Consider the following 21,659-nt stretch of genomic DNA (forward strand, 5'->3'; position numbering starts at 1 on the left):
GTCATTTATTTTGTAACAAGAACTGTGTTGCTGCTGTTCAAACTAAGGGGTATATTTTACTCAAACTGGAATTAATGATTCAGCAGCAATAAGCCCCCACCAACGCAGTCCCCTGCTCCGTTTTAGTGACACACCCTTATAACACAACAGAACATATCCCTTATTTTTAGCCTTTACATCTATCACTATCTTGTCCTCGACTGACAAAACAGGCTTGTTTAAGCCACATCCATTACCAATGTCATAACCAGGACAACTTCTATGGGCTGATGATAGCTTTTAATAAACTGATGCTAATTAGTTACTGGTCGATTTAGTAAATGGTACAATTACTCATGCTGAAAAATATAATGGTGTTTTTTATGTTAACCACAGCTCAGTTAGATTTTTGAGTGCCAGTAAAACATCACCACTCCGCACAACGGTCAGTACATATGTTGTGAGTGTGTGCATATTGTACTGAGTGGACTGTGAGAGGAAAAGCATTAGACACATTCACATGGTGGTGAAAAAAAATCTCAATGTTGCTGCCTTGTGAAATGTCAGCACCTCCTCCGGCCTGTTCCCCCCACAGGTAACTTCAAGGAGGTCATCCATCCTCCTCCTCTGTGGCATTTACAGCTGTTGTCATTTCATCTCTTTTACCCCGACTCAAGATCCAATTCTTGACTAAAATTATTTAAACAAAGCCCGTATGCTACCATGTCCTTTCAACTCCCACCAAAAAAGCCCTCATTCAATATCACTGCGGTATGATTAAGTCAATACCAGCAATTACATGCTCACTATTTTGTGGTTTCTAGGTAGCCATTTTCAAAATTACATACAGGTAATGCCTATGTTGTTATATAAAAATACTTGTGAAATATGTTTCTAGCAAAAATTGGAAAAACTATAAACAGGTTGCTTCTTACATCTAGTATAGCTTCTTAAATCTGCTAACACAGATTTCACACCAGCAAAGTTCAACCAGTACCAGAGATCCATATGCTACTTGGCTGGATCAGTGTCTCATTACTGCGTCTGCCCTCTCTAGAAGCCTCATTAGGGTTTATTCATTCCACATCCTTATGTCAGATGGGGGGGGCTTGCGAGCATTAGATGGGCCCCGGCCCAAATCCTTACATCACTTATCTGGACAATCTTCATAAGTGCATGGGCTGTTGACAAGCTCTTCCAAATTAAATGGACACAATGTTCAGTGAAGAGCCAATCAGTTCACCAATGAGACGAGATTGGCGGAACCGAATCAGTTTATCTTATATCACAGTACAGTCTCAACTCAAGTGAGCAATCACAAATTCCACTGAAATTTTGCCATTATAACTTCGCAGTTACTTACTACATGACAGAAAACTGTATGCTACATAAAACACATCCTAATAATACAAGCAGTGTGGCAAGTGATTAATTATGAACGCCATCACTAGCTTCCTGCTAAATGAGTTGAATAAAAATGGTTTGCTGATGCTGGATGATTTAAGGCACTTTAAGCAGCTTCCTTCCTTCCGCTTAACACTGAAAAATATGGACATAGCCGCAGACAGTGAGTTAGTTACCTTATACTTTACAGCTATTAAAAAAAAAAAAAAAAAAAAAAAAACATTCTCAGACAGTGCTGCGGTACTCACCTAAGTGATGAACTTGATTCATACATAAAACCCTTTTACTCTGAAAGGATATACAGTAAAAAATATCTTAACTACTTCAGTAAAAATCACTACAAATGATTCTACCAATTTGAGTATTCTGGAGAGTGTTCAAGAGAACCATCACCTGAAAAATTGCTCAATACTCAAATTGCTCAATACTTGCAAAGCTAAGGTGACCAGAAAAGCTGTGAATAGCTGTAGGCAGCTACTGGTTTCAGGTAAAGGTTACCAAGGCACAACTTCTCTTCAAAACTAGGGTTCCTGAAAGTGCCATAGGACCGGACTGTTTTAAATTAGTTTAAGAATAAGATTTAAAAAGGGCATGTAGGAGGAAGCTAAATACAATAATCTATCATCTATAATATGACAATAAAAAATAAATGACTATGCTACCCTGTTCAGCCACATCTTCTTCTTTTCCTTTCAGCTGCTCCTTTCAGAGGTCGCCACAGTGAATCATCTGCCTCCATTTAACCCTATCCTCTGTATCCTCCTCACCCACACCAACTATCCTCATGTCCTCCTTCACTACATCCAAGAACCTCCTCTTTGGTCTTCCTCTAGGCCTCCTTCCTGGCAGCTCTAACCTCAGCATCCTTTTACCAATGTATTCACTGTCCCTCCTCTGAACATGTCCAAACCATCTCAATATGGCTTCCCTGGCTTTTTCTCCAAAACATCTAACATGAGCTGTCCCTCTGATGTCCTCATTCCTGATCCTATCCATCCTGGTCACTCCCAGAGAGAACCTCAACATCTTCAGCTCTGCTACCTCCAGTTCTGCCCCCTGTCTTTGTCTCAGTGCCACTGTCTCTAAACCAGACAACATTGCTGGTCTCACCACTGTCTTGTCCACCTTTCCTTTCATTCTTGCTGATACTCTTTTGTCACACATCACACCTGACACTTTCCTCCACCCGTTCCAACCTGCTTGCACACGTCTCTTCACTTCTTTTCCACACTCTCCGTTGCTCTGGACTGTTGACCCTAGGTACTTAAAATCCCCCACCTTCTTCACCTCTACTCCCTGTAACCTCACCGTTCTACTTCAGTCCCTCTCATTTACACACATGTACTCTGTTTTACCCTGTTCAACCACATAAGTAAAAAATATTTGACCAAAAGTCATATCTTGGGATTCTCAAACCTCAGATAGTAACTGTCAAGTTTGGTTCATTTACCATCTAACCTGTCAAAACTGGGAATGCTGGTAACAAGATAAAAAATCTCAGTCAATTTGGGGTGTAAGGACTGAAATTCAGAAATATGAACTCAGTATGGAACGTCAACTTCACTCTGCATCAAATTTCCAAAACAAAAACTGATGTCATGTTACAATGCCAATATACAATATATAATATATATGACAAATGATTGCTATGTCGTTTCTTAAGGAAATATTCAGACCCCTTCATTTTTGCACACTTCATTGATTTCATTTTAAACTGATAACTGGATACATCCATAATGACTAAGTGAAAAGATGTCTTAGAAATTTTCTGAAGCATCTGTACACAGGATGTGCAATTCCACAGAACTGCTGGTGGCAATAACAAAACTTTTCAATCACCTGAAATTTAGAGATGGAAGTTATATATTTTCATCCTGCAGCTGAAGGGCAGAAACAAACATAGGAATTCCAAGAGCAGACTGAAAAAGTGAGCAGAGTTTTAATGATGTGAGCCCATCTGCCTGCATTAATTTTTATTGACTTTAATTCTTTGGATAGGCTTGATTCGCAGTCACGGGTAGCTATCATTCTTGTTTATTTTCATATATCAATTAGAGGAAATAAAATCTACATCCTATGATTATCAATGTCATTTACAAAGTGGAAATAAATAAATGTGGGAGCTTTATTAGCCAGCTGCAGGTCACAAGTCTGGATTTGAACCAAATTAAACTTCCTGCTATTGAGTCACATACATACTATAGCAGAATATAGGATTTACTCTGAAGAGATGGAAATGATGGGTCTTCCACCCCAATGCAGTTTGGGTTAAGGGCACTGAGGTAAATTTGCATACATTTGCTCCTTTTCCTCAATTTCCTGCACAGTATGTTTCTTACTCTTTTAATTTCTTCTGCCAATCATCTCATCTTTCACCCCTTTTCAGCCCCATCTTTTCTCAACCCCATCTTTCATACCCACACTGAATATTAATGTTTCATTCTATCACTTTTTCCTTAATTCATTCAGTGCATCTCTGCTCGCTTCCTTCATGCATTTTCCACTGGTCCACATAATGTAAACGCACAGTTTATTTGAATGATCATTTTGAATTTTGACCATATTCAGTGTCTTTCTGGAAAAATACCAAATCAATAATTGGGATGTCATGAACGGAGAAACTGCAACAACATATATACCTCTGTCTTTTTTGGTGTAACTATACTGGTATACATGTTCAGTGCAATTTAGGCTCATTTATCCACATTTGTTTTTCCTCCTGCAATTATTGAGAAAAGGCTGTGCCAGTTATGCTTTTCCAGACTTCATCTTTCCAATCTGTTTGGAATCAGTTCAAATGTGTTAAGGTGTGGTAGAGAAATGTAGTAAAAATCTTTGGCTGCCAATTCCAAACGTACATCTAAATCACACAGAGATATTCAGCAATAGTCAATTTGGAGCCAAATAACAAAAGCCTGCAGCAAAATTATTACAGCATCTGAAATTTAGGACCCAATTCTCACAACACAACTGCTTCTACAACCCATGTGTACAAACCAACCATTGAGAATGCAACAAGAGGCGATGCAGAATACCCTGGCCAATGCAGTATTCCATAATCTCCATTTCTGAATAAAGTTTGGGGTAAAAATAAAAACATGGTGTCTAAAGGCACCATCAGGCTTGAAAAGTGTTTCAGAAGAACTGAAGCATTAAAGAGACTTGCAGATTTGCAAAGACAGAACTTTTTTCTAAAGGGGTAATTGGAACATAAAGTATTTTACGGACTTACTTCTCTCCGTCGTGAAGCCCAGCAAGTCTGTTTGATCTTCCACACCACTGCTGCCACAAGGAGTAGGGACAGAAAGCAACTGGAAACAAAAATAAGCAACATTATCAAGCAACAGTGCCCACATGTATTCTTTGCATACATGCTGTTTTCCTGCTATTATATAATGTAGGCCTAACATGTTTATTTTCACATGCATCTGCATTAGTTTTAACAGTACATTTCTTTAGGATCAACATTTCAATTTTGTGTCGCTATAGTTCTTTGATACAGTATAGTCAGCCAAATCAGTACAATATTTCTATTTTAAACAGGGTGTACGGGGAAATCTAAAGTTTCCTTTGAACTTAGAAAAAAAAGGCAAAACAGACAAGATGGCTTGAAGAGGCAGCATATTAATTTCTCAGTAGACTCTATACTCTGGCCGATTACTTCAATTAATAACCCAACAGGAGAATCGTTAGTCAAGGGAAATTCGGCCAGGTTTAAGCGCTACTGGGATAGAAAAATATGACTGATTGAGATCTTCCACTTCATTATCTTCCTGATAGATGAGAATGTAAAGATTAGATGTGCTAAAGAGACATCCCTGCTATTCTCTTAATAATTCCAGATTCCAGAAAAATAGTTTTTTTCAAATAACCTCAAATTATTAAAGCTTTCATAGAGATGTTTGTAAAACAGAAAGAAAGAGAGGGAATATTCTGTATTAAATGCATATTTCATCATTTCCCTTAAATTACTCTCTAACCAATTAGAGGGAACATGACACTGTTCCCGATGACCAGTAACAATGCTATTTGGATGTGAAACACATACTGTATGTAATTTGAGCAATCAGCCCTCATCTTCTGGGACATGCCACATTTTAAAATTGGTCGTCTGGTCCAATAGGCACATTTCACCAGAGACTCATGACTAGCACTGATTGCATGGGCCCATTTGTTTGATACTTAAAACTTGAGTAGGTTTTTCTGCCACACCTGCTCGATCTCCTGGCCAAGATCTTTGAAGAAGGTGACAACGCCTGTGAGGAGTGTGATAGCATGTAGAGAATACAGCTTCTCACAGATGATTGCAGCAAATAGGAGGAGACCAAGGAGTAGGATTAAAGTGTTGACTGATGGGAAATTCAGTGCTTCAAACATCTTGTCACTACACCGGGAATTTATTTTAGAGGTGCACATGCTGGGAAACCCTTTCATTCTTTTAGAAGTATTTGCACCATCTCAGACACCTTTGAAGATGATAGTGAATGGAGAGAAGGGGTTGTGGGGGTTTGAATGAGATTTTGTGGCAAAAGTGACAAAAATATTTGACAGATATTTGGCTTTAGAGATTAAAGAAGCTTAAATCTTCTTTGCTGTTCCTTCTGTTTTCGCAGTTAATAAAAGTTGTTCTGGAATCATTCATGTTCTGGCTTCCTAAGGTAGTGAAGGAGGAATAGAAAGTTTTCTAAGTAGTTATGAATATGGGATATGTTGATTTGTCGGTACAATAGCAGCTGGTGTGAACTCTGTCACTCAAGCAATGCACATTCACTTGTGATGGAGACCAACATGCAAGAAGCAGTCACACCTTATAATTAATTTTCTAAGCTTACTGATAAACTTATTTACAAGCTCTACTGTTCCTTATACTGTTGTACATTGTTATTATTACATGTACGTGTTTTTAGTAGTTATATGACAGAATGAAAAAACTGGCCTTTGACAGAAAGAAACTTGACCTTAGTACTGCCTTCTTTTAATTATGTGCTCATTTCTGTAACCGCAAGGCTAACAGATACCACAAGGGGGGAAAAAAAAAAATCAATACTATCAATACACACTCAAAGAAGGCTCTTTAGGCTCCTGAAAAGATGGTAACATGATACAAGAAGCTGAAAATACTGAAAAAGAAACACATCCCTACTATTCTTATGGGTTTTAAAACATTTAAAATAAATAAGTGGTATATGTACTTCTTCAAGTCTAGTGCTTGCGCAGACGTGCTGTAAACAGAGCGACACTAATATGCACATGCATACACTCACATAGCTTCATGACTGGAATGAAGATGATTTTGTTAATTAGTATAAATGAGACCCTGGAGTTCCACTGCAAGTATCCCATTAAAGAGTTTCTACAGCATCTAATCAGAATGCATAAAACAATCAGACTGTAAATATATTACAACTCTGTATATGTAAATATTTTTATGAAGTCACTAAAATGAAGAAGCAACATGGAAATGAGCAAAACACTAACTGTCTGAAAGCTTGTAGAGGAAAACATGAGCCGATGTTACAATAAACTCAGAAAGGAAACAGTGGGAGAAATTTCCTGCTCACACTGTTATTTCTTCACCCTCTTTTTCTCATACAAGGAGGTGTAGAAACCCTGTGGGGTGAGTTGACATTTTGTCATCAGACTGATTATGTTTCCTGCAGGTTCATCACTCCTCAAACCTCCCACACATGCACACAACTGCTTGCGACTGCATTAGGACTTTTCATCCCCCCCCCCCGCCAGCCAAGTGTGCGGGTCAGTGAGAACTGGACACAGTCACAGGCAGAGACTTGAGGGAATTGGTATAACCAGCAAGGAAAGAGAAACAACAAAGGAACCAAGGAAATGAAATGCAAACTAGTGCAAATAGATGCACAAAATGAAGCAGGCATTAAAGTAATGCTATGAGCAGTGTTACCAAAGCCTGGGATGCATTTTCCTTGGGATTTAGAAAGCAAGCAAATATTAGATCAAATATGCTCTGTCCCTCTCCCCTTTCCCTCCAAGAATATATGAATTTGGCTATTTAACCGTAATTTGATCGGTTGGAGGCAGACGACAACTGGTTGTGTGACAGCTTTTCAGGAAAGTTATTGTTGACTGGGCAATGATGGGCAGGTGCCTTGGGCAAAGACTATCTTCTATTCCCTCCCTGACACCTACGCAGATAATATGTTGGCTTATCAGCTATTCTGGGCTGCACACCTTAAAAATGTAGACACATGCACAGAAACTGCATGATGGTTATGTGTCAGGTTAGATATCAAATACTGCCCCTATCAATGACGTTGACTAAACCAGCTTAATTTAGCCACAATTGATTTATCCATGGGTGTCCATTGCAAATCCAAGAATTCAATTCAGATTCTCTCAAACACCTCCTCTGACATAGGATTTGAAATATCTGCATCCAAATACACCAGAATTCATTTCAAGGACTGTTGCATGAATAGTACTTTGGGTTAGGTAATGAGGCAATTATTGTGGTGCTAAAACATTTATAACTACTCAATGCAATCTTTTGAAGCCTTTCAAAAATGCCAATATCAAACTTAAAGCATATATTTTGCAATTATCCTCACATCTTCTTAATTTATTCAGACTTTACTGGGCTTTTGAGACAACTCAATATCCTCATTTTAAATATTTCAATGAGAAAAGATTTCCATCACAGCTCTCGTGAAGAAAAATCATTAAGAGCCCTCATATCTTGATCACCCACGCCCTCCTTTTGATGGCATTTGCAGAGAAATATGCACCTATTTAAATGCTTACCGGCAGTTCATATGCCACTCGAGAGAGGAAAATCACTTCCTTGAAGATAGAAGAAGCATTTACATTTACTCGGGTTAACACAACTTGTCCAACAGGCTCAGGTTTGTACAAGCAATAAGCCCAGAGAGACACAAGTGGAGAATGAAGAGGCTGTACTTTGACTTAGAACAGTTAAAACAAATGTCTAAGTGCATATACCTAAGTAACATAAATATTTAACTCACTGACCTGAAAAATGTCACGAAGAACTGGACAAGATCCATGATGCTGTTTTGTTGGGAGAAGGCAATCTATTTGAGAAACAGAAGAGGATGACAATGAAGCAAATACCAGGACAGTAACAGTCACAGGCATATGAACATACGGATCATTATGCTGTTAGAAAGTGCAGAATTCTCAGTAACACCAACTCTGAACTTCATACATAAAATCTCTTCACAAACAATAATTTACTTCCAAGAGAGAAAAAGCTCAGTGAACTTTCATTCATTCTGACTGAATGATCCCAGTTGGTCTGTGACACTGTGAAGAGTTTAACATGATTTGGTGTCAATAGGTCAAGTTTGCATTAAGAGCTGAGTAGGCCTGCTAAAAGGTCACATATACAAGAGTGTCTGGGTGACCTGTTATAAAAGCATCTGTCTGTAAAGAAAATGTTGAATGATCAGTCAGGAATGTATTTTTCCCTTATTAAAACTGAAACTACACAGCCCTGGCAGCATATCTCATAGGTCACGTCACAGTGACACACATTAATCTGTAGATGCTTCGAAGACATTCTGCCTTTAAAGCATTTAGGCACACAAACATCATCTACATCTTTTATTTAGATTTTGCTTGTTAGCAAATACGGTCGGGTAATAAGACACAAATTGTTCTTTATTTTTATTATTTAGGTGGTCATTTGTTGTCCTGAATGTCTATGAGGCACACATTTAAAATGCACGGGTTAATGTGATTTTTTTAAAAAGTAAATCAGTGAAGATTCAGCCCATCACAGGTTTCTGAAACAGGGCAGCAGCATTGGTTTATTATTATGGTGTGTATCCTATTGGGTTTGGCTACAGTGAGATGCATGTGCATGTTTAAGGTTATGTGACAGAGCATAGTCTTTACTAGACTAATGGTAACAATCGTACTAGGCTGATTTTTATTGCCCTCACAAATATCTGCCACCTTTCACTTTGACTTTTAAGTGCAGAATGAGATTCACAAATATGAAAGGAGACATTCACTGACATAGCTAATATGATTCAAAAGCACACGTTACAAACACATTTTGCTGTGATTTTAATAGGTGAGGCAGTTCTATTTAGTACTGTCACTCCTGCTGTCCACATAATATTGGGGTCGAAGCAATATGATTGGGGTTAATGTAATTTCAGCTCATCAATCTCAGCTGATGAATGGCATCATTTAATGATGTTTTATTAAGCAGTTTGGACAACATGATGTCAGAAAAATCTCAGCTGAATACTTTTCTTCACTATTTTCTTTAACGTTTGCTGATTTTAACATGTACATCATCGAAGCCTAAATTCTTATTGCTGCATTATAGATAGACAGATAGATAGATAGATAGATAGATAGATAGATAGATAGATAGATAGATAGATAGATAGATAGATAGATAGATAGATAGATAGATAGATAGATAGATAGATAGATAGATAGATAGATAGATAGATAGATAGATAGATAGATAGATAGATAGATAGATAGATACTTTATTCTTTGCATTATACAAGCTAATGGGAAAAAAGACCATATGCTGTTACAGAAGCCATTTGCTTTAATGATTCAAGACAGTCCACAATAAACAGTGATAAATGTGACAGATGGACAGAAAATTGAAGTGAAACTATAACAGGCTTATAGATAGACTCCATAGATGGACTGACCCTAAAGATATTTTTGCTCTACCATGGTCCACTCCCCTATAATGTTAAAGGGAGGGACACAACAAACAGAAAAATCAAATTTTAGGAGTGGGCTAATTATCAAAAAAGGCCAATGTGTGCTATAACTAGTAACTGAAAATTATATCACATTTCTAAGTAATAGCTAAAGCTTCTCACTCACATAAACTTTTTAAGAAATAAGATTGTTGCTGATGTTTATCCAAGAAACAGTGAATAAATGAATAAATGCATATAAGTAACATGCAAAAGGTCTAGAAAAGATCACACGATGCTTTAATTTGGCCATTTAAAAAAAACACAGTCCTTACCTGGATCTTGATGGGCCATGAGAAATTACTGACGTAGACATAAAAGGTTATATTAGGGTTGCTTCTAAAGGTGAACTTCTCACAGGAGAAACTGTCCCTGTATTCCTTGATATTAGTTTTGGACACAATGGGTACTTCCTCTCCAGAGATGGTTCCAGCTGTTGAGGTAAACAGTTCATGTTGAGTACATTGCCATTTAGCAATCACTGAGCTCACCTACATACAGAAATGGAGCTGGACTGAGTGCAACATATTATTATGAATCCATTAATGGGTTTATCAAGCCATTTGAGACAACAGGAAATCACTCATGAGAAATTATTATTATGTCTTAAGTGCATGAAACATTATTTTGGTTGACTTAATACAGTAGAATTTACTGTGTAATTACACATGAAGTCCATATTTTATTGTTAAATGGACATGGACGTGGGAGAAAAACACTGCTTGAAAAAGGGAGTGAAATGCTGTTGTCCATAGGTCATGACTGAGTCATGTTAGCACATATTCATCGTTTGAATCCATGTCACCTCTATCAACTAATGCATTCTGTAAATTTGAGTCTCAGAATTCAGCATTTTATGTCCTTAGGACTGATGCAGACGGCATAAGGGCAGCAAAATTTTGCACAGTTCAACTATTTATTACAGTGCTTCTTTTCAGTGCTGTGTATGTTCAGTATTCATGACTGGAGTGGTGTGTTTCATTACTGTGTGCATAATACAACAGTCCAAAAATGGTAATTAGTACAAAAGGGCTACTACTGTTTTGAGAAGGATTCAATAGAGGATGAAATTTTCTTGGGATAAAACTCAATATGTACAAATCTGAAGTGCAAACTTTGGACAATATCTTGTTTATATGATTCTTAACACTTATGATATACAAATGAATGCGTTTCTCACCAAAAATCCATTTTCCATCTATCTAAATGTTCCACAGTTTTTTTTTTTTCCTTGTGTCAGTGGGTCTTTGGCATTGACATTCTAACCCACAGCTGTGAAACAAAAGAACTGAAAATGACAGGTTGAGTGAAGCTACGTGAGCACATTTATCTTAATTGAAATCACCCTCCTCCCCCCACCTAAATGCGCTCCACGCTGTTGTCGATTGTGAAGAGGCTCCTGCTCCGTCTGAGACACAATATCTTTGCGGGGAGAGGGGACTCATCTTCAAATATTAATGATGACGACGCTCAGAAAAGGTTAAGGTGGTGGAGAGGAGCCCAGGAGGTTAACGTGTTTTAATGGTTGGAAAATGTCAGTGTTGTGGGGATGGAGAAAGTGGGAGATGACTTGAGAGGGAGTTAGAGCAGGTGATAAACAGCGGGACTGAGACTGCAGTGTCCTTGGGGTGTATAACCTGAGGAGACCTATAATATCCACTCAACAGTGACACATTACACAACTAAAAAATGGGGGTGCATTATTATTATCATATTCAACTCCAAAGGGAATAAAAATGATCAAACAAGGGTTTCTGCATATCACATACAGTACACTGCATATGTTAATGTAGTATGGAAATCAGAAACACATTGACATATTTCATTATTCCACTGTTGTGGCAGTGAAATGACAATAACTAAAGACATCTCATCATCCTGAGGCTGTGTTTAACCTGTTTGTATAAATCACACTGTGGATGAAAATGGTTTCTTAATGATTCTCTGGCTAAATGTGTGCATGTCATTTGGTGAGAGAGAGTAAGACTGTGAGTCTGAACATCATCTGAGATTTTGAATATTTGCTCTGTTGACCTTTCAGTGCAAAAATATATGATGTTTATTTTTGTAAATTCTAAAAGACCCCAAAATGACTCTTTTGAGATGATTTCCTTGAACTTTTAACCTGAATCCCTAAAACCATTTGTTAAACCATCATTAGGTTACTGCATAATTATTTTTGGTGTTCTTGGCAAATGTGTGCATTAGAGTTTGAATGTGGAATATGTATTTTCAGACTAATTGGCGAATTTGCAACAGCAGGAAAGAAAACTCATTATCCAATGGCCTGCTTCAAGTTAAAGGGTGTGAAAAACGCATCCACTAAATTCACAACTAAAACTATAAAATTGGCTTTCCTGTGACTGGAATCAATACATAACAGCTTTTACATTCATTAAAACTGCATAATTAAGTTGTTAATTACCTGTTGATCCCACTGACCAGGTGATATTGAGGTTAAAGTTGTTCGATGCATTGATGGACATGTCCAAGTTCTTGTTTGCCTTTAAATTATAACAACAACAACAACAACAACAACAACAACACAAAAACAAACAAAAAAACCCCCACAATATTATTGTAGTTCATTAAATTGAGATTGAGAGTTACTGCTGCTGGACTAAGAATGATGAGTTCTGAAATAGTTACCTGCTCAGGTGAGGCCATAAAGTTAATGGCAGTGTAGTGATTATCATCCTCTTGGATGAGACTGAAGGTGAACTGGTAGTCAATCAATAAATTGTCTGTCAAGACAATAGAAAACAAAGGTTGTTTGACAATATACTGCACTTAATGAGGAGCGGCAGCTTTCTAAGGAAGATACACAATCTCAGGTGCTGGCTGTGGCGTACACGACAAGAGACTACTATGACAGCATAAATATAGAGATGTATGCTATGTGCTATGATCAAAAGAAACTCGCAAAGCCACAGTCTGACTGATAGAGACAAGTGAAATCAAAATGCCTGCAATCAAATCCAATGACTGCAATCAGGCTGTACAATTTTCTCATCAAGCAGAGAACAAGTATGAAGACCTGACCCTGACAGCAAGCTCAAAAGATCCCCTGCAGCGATTAATGAAGTATTTCTAATTAATAGATTGTCATATGAATTCACTATTTCCCTTAAATCATTTACGCAAATATGAAAAAATATTTCAACTGAAAATTATATTCTGGGATGGTCCTTTAATCCATTCTGTAGTATGACTGTCCTGTTCTGGTACCATGCGCAGTGTTGTATGCACATGACAGTGAAAGGGGCGATAATCGGCAAACATCTTGGGAGATAACAGAAAGGAGCTCAAAATCACCAGATACAGTGAGAAGTCACATAATACACACAGTGAATTAGCTGGATAATGTCACAGTCAGTGAAGCATGTTAATCCGTGGTCAGTGCCCTTTTAGATAGTCATGGAGTGTCATGTTTACAATACTGCATAACAGAGCTCAAGAAAAAACCCCAGTGGTGTCCAGAGGTTAAAACAAGCTCCAGGCTTTTAGTTTCCTGTCTTTCTCTGACTGAGCCTGGTGTCAGGCTATGGCATTTCAAAGGGGAAAAAAACCTTGGCACGGCCTCTGTTGTCAGTAGCAGAGTGTTGAAAGGCAGATAACAAATCGGTTAGTACTGCAGCACTGTGAAGGACACCACACCATGCAAATAAACACATAAAGCACAAAAACCAACATGTACAATATACACAGGAATACGGGCACAGAAGTGTCACCACCGGGTGTCCCCCCCCCCCCTTCTCTTTTGTTTTTTTCATAATGCAGCTTTTTGCATCACTTCATCTTGAAAGATCAAGTCGACCGAGCATTTATTCTACTTTGTTAATGAATGAATGAGTAGGTGGGTGACTGAGTGAGTGAACAGACAAGTGGGGAATTTCTACTCCTCCGTCTCCTTGATTAGCTCAATCACTCACTCCTGATGCACTTGACATTTTCACGACAAGTCATTCTGTCACCGAACAAGTGCCCCTGGTGCCAAAGTGCCAAAATGCCCCATCTGCCCTGAGCAGAAGAGCGGAAGCAGAGAAGTGGGGGGAGAGAGGGAGGAAAACAGAGACAGAATAGCCAAGAATAACCAGGGAGGTGTGAGTGTGTGTGTGTGTTGATCTGTGTGCGAGTACATATGAGCTGTCTCCAGTGGAGAATTACTCACAGTAACAGGTTCCTCTGAGTGGATTGCCAAGGTAACGGTTTTCTGAGTCACATCTGCAGCAAAGAAAACAGAGAGAAGAGGACAAGATGAAGAAGGGTGCTAACAGATTGAGAGCAAGAATGCCTCTTATCAGGAGCAATGTATGCCAAGTACCAGCGCATTAGCTCCTGCTGCTGGCGCCTCATCAAAACTCTTACTTCTGACAAACAGGAAATGATCTGATAGTTTATAAAAGTTAATTAGATTTTTTTTTTCCCCTTTAGTTTATCAAAGGAACACAGTGACATGCAACAAAATTTACCTACCACCAGATTACAGAGCACAGTGTGTGGCAACTAATAGTTCAGTCTCAATCTGTTAAAATCCTGGGCACAAACACCAACAATTGACGTCAACAAACTTTTAATCGATCATATGAGGAATATGATACTAAGCTGACATGTGAAAGCCAAATCACGAACAACCAATCAAGGAATCCTGTTTGAAGACTGGATGAGGTAAGACTGTGCTCATTCACGTTTCAGAAATACACAGCTAGTCAGCCAAGAATGCAAAGTTCAAAAACAGGCTAGACAAAGCCTGGGGTGAGTTTAAACTTTTTTCAACTCAAGCTTAATAATAGGAGCTTTAGGATTCAAATTTTACAATGAAAGCTCAAGACTTTTGACTCTGAAAAACTAAAAGTCTGGGGAAAAACCCAGTTCTAGAGTTGTATATCCACTACTGTAAACTATGGTGTATCTCTTAAAATAATTACAAAAATGAGCATTAACAAAAAACATTAATACACTTTGAAAAAATAAACAAATAAAAATTCAAATAAAACCTTGCAAAGGAAAAGAAAAAAGAACAATGTGAAGTGTTGCACCCTGGTTATTCATTATGTTTCCAAGATATTAAAATATACATATATATATCTTAAACAAGACTTGGTTGGTGAGTTTAGGTCAGTTCTGACAGCTGTCGACATCTGCATGTACCAAAACTCAGTATAGTAGCTTGTTGTCCAGATACTAATGACAGGGGAGGCATGGCAATCATCAAAAAAAGGAAATGAGGCTACAAGACATAGCAATAAAAGATACAATTTCTTTTTCTAATGAGGTAAGAAATTAATAGTGTTGGCAAGTACAAAAAATAAATGATTTCTGACAATGAAAAGATGCCCTTATTCACAAATTATTCACTCACTGAAAAGGGTTTTGTTTTATGCTTTTTTTGTTGAAATTTAAACAACTGGATTAATATAGCTCTAAAGTGACAACCTTTGATTACCTTGCCCTGTTGATTTGTAAAACTGAAATATGCGAATGGGGTTTCTTAGGTCCTGTAAGGTCACGCTGTTTGTTCAAACCACTGCAGTTTACAACTGGATGATTTTCACAAAACAACAATATCATGGCATCAGCCAAAGAAGTCTTACTTCTAAATGAAGCACTGCCAAGTAAAATAATTTGTTTTTTCATGCGCAGACTGAAATCGCCTGTTTTGAGGGTATGCATGTGTGAGAAGGTGTTTTATCAGGCTACCACGGCTTTCCCAACAGCTGTAATGAGCATGGACATATGGCAGTGTTCATTGGAAATCAGTGTTCTTTATCTGTGCACTTAACTCTCTACCAATCACTCTGAACTACACTTTGCTGTACTACACCTGATAAACCTTCCACCTGCATGCACTGGAACATGTGTAATGAAAAGTTACAAGGCAATCTAAAATTTGGAAATTTACTATCACATGGATTTTGTTTCACTGTTGTTAGAAAGAGAACATCAGATACAAAAACACTGTGGAAAGGAGGGAATGGAGGATGCAAGCAAAGCGACTGAAGGACACGAACGCCGCTGAGGAGGAGGTGGCTGTCAGTGATGTTATAGCGAACGAGGATGACTCTGCGTCTAAAAATAATGCAACATTTGTTGTTTTGCAGCATTCTGGATTCACGAGAAAGACATGATCAAAAGTACTACGCAAAAAGATGTCAATTAGAAGATTAGACGTGGGTGGCGATATCACATCTGATGCATATCAACACCTTAAATATCATGAGAAAGAAAGTTCTACAACTGTAACTTGAGCTTATAGTTTAATTATTACAGTGCCTGAACTGCAAAGTTTAACAGAAATGATGCTTTGTGTGTCACCTACAGTTATTTTACAGAACCTGCTCATTGCACAAAAGCAAAAGTGCACAAAAGTGTGCTTTAACAATATTAGCTGATATAATCAAGGATGAGTTTGACAGGATATCTAACCATCAAATCTTGAAGGACATATCAGTGCTCTGAATGATCTTATGGGGAAACAAGACTGAGCTTGGGAGGAGCCAGCTCCACAGCTCTTATTGTTAATGTTATACAGGCAAGGACAGGGTAGAGTGCTCTTTTGCCATGGTAGGAAAGATGGAGGACAAATGCCACCATAGGCTTTTGAACCTTACAGAACATCACTCCTGGGGCGTTTCAGATGCCTGGCATTTGCAGATGGCAAAACACACTCATACCCATGCTCATCGTGAAGTGTATAATGCAAGTCCTCTACACTGTATCTTAATATATTCTACACCTGCATGCATGCGTGCACACATCTGCACTCCAGGCAATCCTCTTCCACAGTATCTTAATTTGATCTACACTCAACCTGAACCTTTGTCTGTGTTTGTGCACACGCTGCAATTTAACAGGCAAAATATACACACACAAACAGAAGAAATGTGCTATGCACCCATAAGATGCCCTTCACACGTGCATGTTGGAACAAGCACATATGTACACGCATTCTGAGCAACCCACTGTTACCCCTACTACAATAACAATCCTGAATAATGTATGCATCCAAATGAGCACGTTAATGAAAAATATTTCCCTCAGCACTCATGTTGGACTCATCACTGTAACACAGCATGGACCTCATCAATTGTTTTCAAAAATTATTCTATTCTGCACTGATGCTCCCTTCACTTGATTACCGCAGCTATTATTCTGTGGTCCTAATGGTCTCTATGGTTGGGGTGCATGCATGTGAGAAAGCAAGTGTGTACTTTGGTGTACACTGCTGAAAAGACAGAGCACCCTTGTGTAGAGGTCATTGTTTAAGGTTTACTGCTGGGGATGTTGTGAGGGGTTGGGTGAGACACTGATTACATGTAATGAGATACCAGAAATTAAATTACAAAAAGGGAATGGCAACCATCCTGCCACAACTGTAAATCAATACATACAGACACCAATGAGATTACACCTGGACTATATATATACACCGTAACATGTTTGAATATAAAACTTTATCTTGATTTTGAGACTAAAGACACCACTAAAATAACTGTTGCTCATAACAAAGCCACTAAACAAATTAGTCTGTAAAAGAGACTGAATTAACATCATATCCTGATAGCTTATGTAGCTGGTTAAAGTTTAAGCTGATAATCAGTAATGGGTGGCATAAACCTCCCCAAAGCTCCAAAGCTGTATGGGTACATCCTCCCTCCACTTATTGGCTGATGATGATTGGCCTGCTGGTGCCTGGCTTGTTCTCATACCCCACTCTGATTTTGCAGGACAGAGAATGAGTCATTTGAATGAACTCTTAGCCACCTGCTATCCAAGTTCTTCACTGCTTTATACTGCACTACATTCCATCTGGTTGCAGAAATTAATGTGACATTTTGTCATTTGTGCAAACTGTCATTTATTTACTCTCAAAGTCAGCAGAGAGCACCAAGGGTTTTAAAGAGGTCTTACCCACACTCCTTCATCTGCTTTTTCCTTTTCCTGAACTCTTTCTTTTGTCTTCTTTGCTTTCTCTGTGGATCTTTGTCTGTTCCAACACACTGGTTGCCACTTGCTCAGGGTAACTACAGAGATTTTGTGCTGTTGGTTCCAGTCAAATGACTGCTCCTAAGACACATACTGATCCATTTATTCTCTGACAAAAAACATGGCAGATACTGAGTATTTAGAAATCCACAATGCAGAAACACAGGCTGGGCAAGTACAGAATCGAGCTGCCAATATTCAGAGTAGCAAAAAGCATGTGTAATTCTATAAAAATGTCACAACATGTTTATACTTCCATGTCAATGTAATTCTTTTAATCACCGACACTAATCTACTTCAGCTAAAGCAAACATGGTTTATATAAAGTGCATGCCAAATACATACAGTTATTACCCTTACAGGTGGTTACTTTTGCTGACTAACATCTTGTTATTGTATTAACCAAGAAGATGTCTCAACTGAATTTAAAATGGTATTTTGTCAAAATGCTGAAAATGTGTGAAATTATACCACTGATGGCAATAATTGATGGCAAAACCTGAGCACACATGCAGCATTTCAGACAGAGAGAGGCAAAACCATGTCATAGTGAGTGGGAGTGTATGTGTGCTAATGTTTGGCTGTGACCCCTTTATAACTTTTACTGCATTAGGGGTATTAAAAACATCAAGGTCCATTCTGCTTACAAGTCAGAAAGCAGACAGCTAAGTGGAGATGGTCCTCCTACACTGAGGGAGTCTACCGAGTCAGCAGAAACCATCCAGGAAGTGGAGTTTCAGGACAATAATGCCAATGGTTTTTTTTTTTTTTTTTCTCCACACCATTACAGCAACCAAGCCTCATATCAGAAGGAACAGAGCTGCTCTCAGAGGACAGAAATCAATGATCATGACTGCATCATGAAAATTATAACTCACTTTGGTGGCAGTTCAATTATTTGTTTTTATATAAACTGTGGCAGCCTTATATAAAACAAAAGGTTTACTGTAAGTCCAAGTCTGTCACAATTCAAAAAAAGATCAAGTAAAGTTCAACTTGTACAATTTAGCTGTTATTATACATGTCTGTCAATCATTTAAACAAAGACATCAAATCACTCCTAATCAAACATTTCTCTAATTTTAAAAACTGTGCTGTAAAAGTACCATATAGTCAAAAAGTATGACACAATGATTTACTGGCTATCTATTATGATGTACTATAAGCAAGAGATTAATTTGTTTAATGTATATGGGTCTATCCTCTTTAAAATCTCCAGGGGACTCAGCATCATAAGGGAAGCTCTGATTCTGGCTGCATGCAGACTAATTTATGCATAATATTACAGACAGCACATAACACCCTATATGTATTTCTCACTTATCAAAATGGATCTCCTTTAAAACAGCACTGATTTTTTCATCAGGTTTCTGTCACAAGTGACCGATCCAGTGACAGGAAGCCCAAAGACTCATTTTTTGATTGACATCACCTCAAGTGAGTGAATTTCAGCTGGAACACTGATGGTATATATTTTATTTGATCTCAAGCTTTCTTTCTTTTTCTAAAAAAAAAGGAACCGATACTAAAAAAAGCAGCACCATGAGCAGCAGGTCTGGAGTTTTACAACAATTATAACATGAAACACACACATACACACATCACAAACAAATAAAAAACAGAAGTTCCTTGCTTTTGTGTGTGTGTGTGTGTGTGTGTGTGTGTGTGCGTGTGTGTTCAAAGTACTCACAGCTGGCACTGGTCTCCTTTGATCCCCTTGGTGGTGCAGAAGCACTTGCCAGTTAACACCTGGCACACATTTGCATGACCATTACACTTACAAGCTGGAAGAAGCAAAGAAACACAGATGGAAAAGAAGATGAGGGAGAGAAAAGTGTAAGAGAGAGGAGAGGGAGACAACAACAGTATTGATTAGCAAAACACAAAAATTACAAAACCGCTTTGTTTTGAGTGTGCTTGTGTACATGCACATGGTCAGTTAGACTATTCCAACCTTACTTTCGAGATCAAGACCTCCCAAGGAAGCAAAGTCTATAGAGTCAGACAACCTGTGCAGTAACATTTCTTTTTCTCATTGCCTGCAGTGTTAAGATATGCTACCAAAATCTCTACTGCTGTACTGACACATGGATGACATTGATATTGATCTGCGTAGAATAGTAAACAAGAGTAATTCCCAAAAGATTGGCTGAACTTCAAAGATCTGATACATGATGGACATGTATCAGATCTCCCCCACATAGGCCACTGCAATACCCACAAGGCATGTGTGCATGGAATATAAAGAGCGCAGCAACGGATGTGTGAAAGATGAGCGAATTGCCTCCTAACGTGCTTCTAGTGTGGCATCCTTTCAGGTTTGTATTTGCGGCACAAAAAACTGACCCATTCCTTTCAGATCACTAAGCTTTAAAACACTGAGAAGGTGTATTATACAAGGATCAGTAAACATGGTTTTTCCCCCTAAACCTCCTTTGTAGCAAATTTCCCTGGATATAAGATACAAATATTTCAGGTGACGGGGCAGTTTTTAAACTTCAATTCTTCTAACTTTCTCCAAAAAACTGTTACTGACAACACATTCTGGAAAACACAGCAAGAGGAGGGTTGATTTCAAAAGCAGAAATCCCACCCTTTGGTTCTGTCTTCTTTCCAAAGCCACTCCTCCAGAGCCCATGAACACACAAAGCCTGACCTTTAATTAATTATCGTTTTAGTTATCACAGCCTCCAACTTAATTTAAGTTCTAGCTTTCTTCAATATACTCTTTTGTTTGTGATCAAAAGTTGGTATAGGCATACACTGCAAAGATTTTGATTTGGTCCAAATTTTATAAAATGGATAAAGACATTGTACTTCAGCCGGCAAGCTGCTGTGACGGTGAATGGCACTTTGTCTGACAGATGTGTATTAGAACGCGGCTGCAGACAAGGATGCTCTTTGTCGTCTCTGTTGTTCGATATCAGTATTGAGCCCTTGGCACAGTTCAATCAGACGACAATAATGTTAAGGTGTTTTCAATAAATGGGGAGCAGCGTAAATTGTCCATATATGCTGAGGATGTATTACTGTATTTATCTGATCTTGAAACGACAATTCCTTCCCTAAAAAAGCTTATCTGTAAATACGGTCACCTTTCTTGATATAAAATTATAAAGTGCCTTGAACTATTATTGTTATTACTATTCATGTATTATTCTTTTAAATTTTCATCTTATTTTTTGCTGATTTATACTGCACCTATATAATTTTCTGGTCTGTTCATTTTTGCTTTTTTCTTTGGTTCTTGTATTAGGCAGTAATACAAATACTATTAGGACTTGCAAAACTATTTCTGTATCTGGGATGATGTCATAACCTGTAATGACATATTTAATTTTGTATGCGTTGTGAAAAACAAAATAAAAAGAAGTTCTAAAGAGAAAAAAAAGCTGCTGTAGGTATTTTCTCTGCCATAGCTCGCTATCTGTAGCTAGCAGAATGGTAATATATCTGCTTGCAATGCCTCATGGGAAATTATGCTCATGCTTTAAATGCAAGTGTGATTGTGCGCAACTAGGAAGTAGGCTGACTAGCAGGTCAGCCAACCAATGGTTTTGT

The 21,659-nt window shown here is 38.1% G+C and overlaps 1 protein-coding gene across 1 annotated transcript in view; it reads right to left on the minus strand.

The window, feature by feature from the left end:
• The window catches only part of atrnl1b (attractin-like 1b), a 55,103-nt gene that overhangs the window by 11,331 nt on the left and 22,113 nt on the right, over positions 1 to 21,659 (minus strand). Inside the window, exons 20-26 of the mRNA XM_026315487.1 lie at positions 19,789 to 19,882; positions 14,284 to 14,336; positions 12,762 to 12,856; positions 12,538 to 12,616; positions 10,388 to 10,545; positions 8,386 to 8,447; positions 4,616 to 4,694 (exon numbers count right to left, since the gene is read on the minus strand). Of these exons, the coding sequence (XP_026171272.1) occupies positions 4,616 to 4,694; positions 8,386 to 8,447; positions 10,388 to 10,545; positions 12,538 to 12,616; positions 12,762 to 12,856; positions 14,284 to 14,336; positions 19,789 to 19,882 (620 nt within the window). The remainder of the gene's footprint in view (positions 1 to 4,615; positions 4,695 to 8,385; positions 8,448 to 10,387; positions 10,546 to 12,537; positions 12,617 to 12,761; positions 12,857 to 14,283; positions 14,337 to 19,788; positions 19,883 to 21,659) is intronic.

The sequence above is a fragment of the Mastacembelus armatus genome, chromosome 19, assembly GCF_900324485.2.
Source record: "Mastacembelus armatus chromosome 19, fMasArm1.2, whole genome shotgun sequence".
In the NCBI taxonomy this organism is placed as follows: domain Eukaryota; kingdom Metazoa; phylum Chordata; class Actinopteri; order Synbranchiformes; family Mastacembelidae; genus Mastacembelus; species Mastacembelus armatus.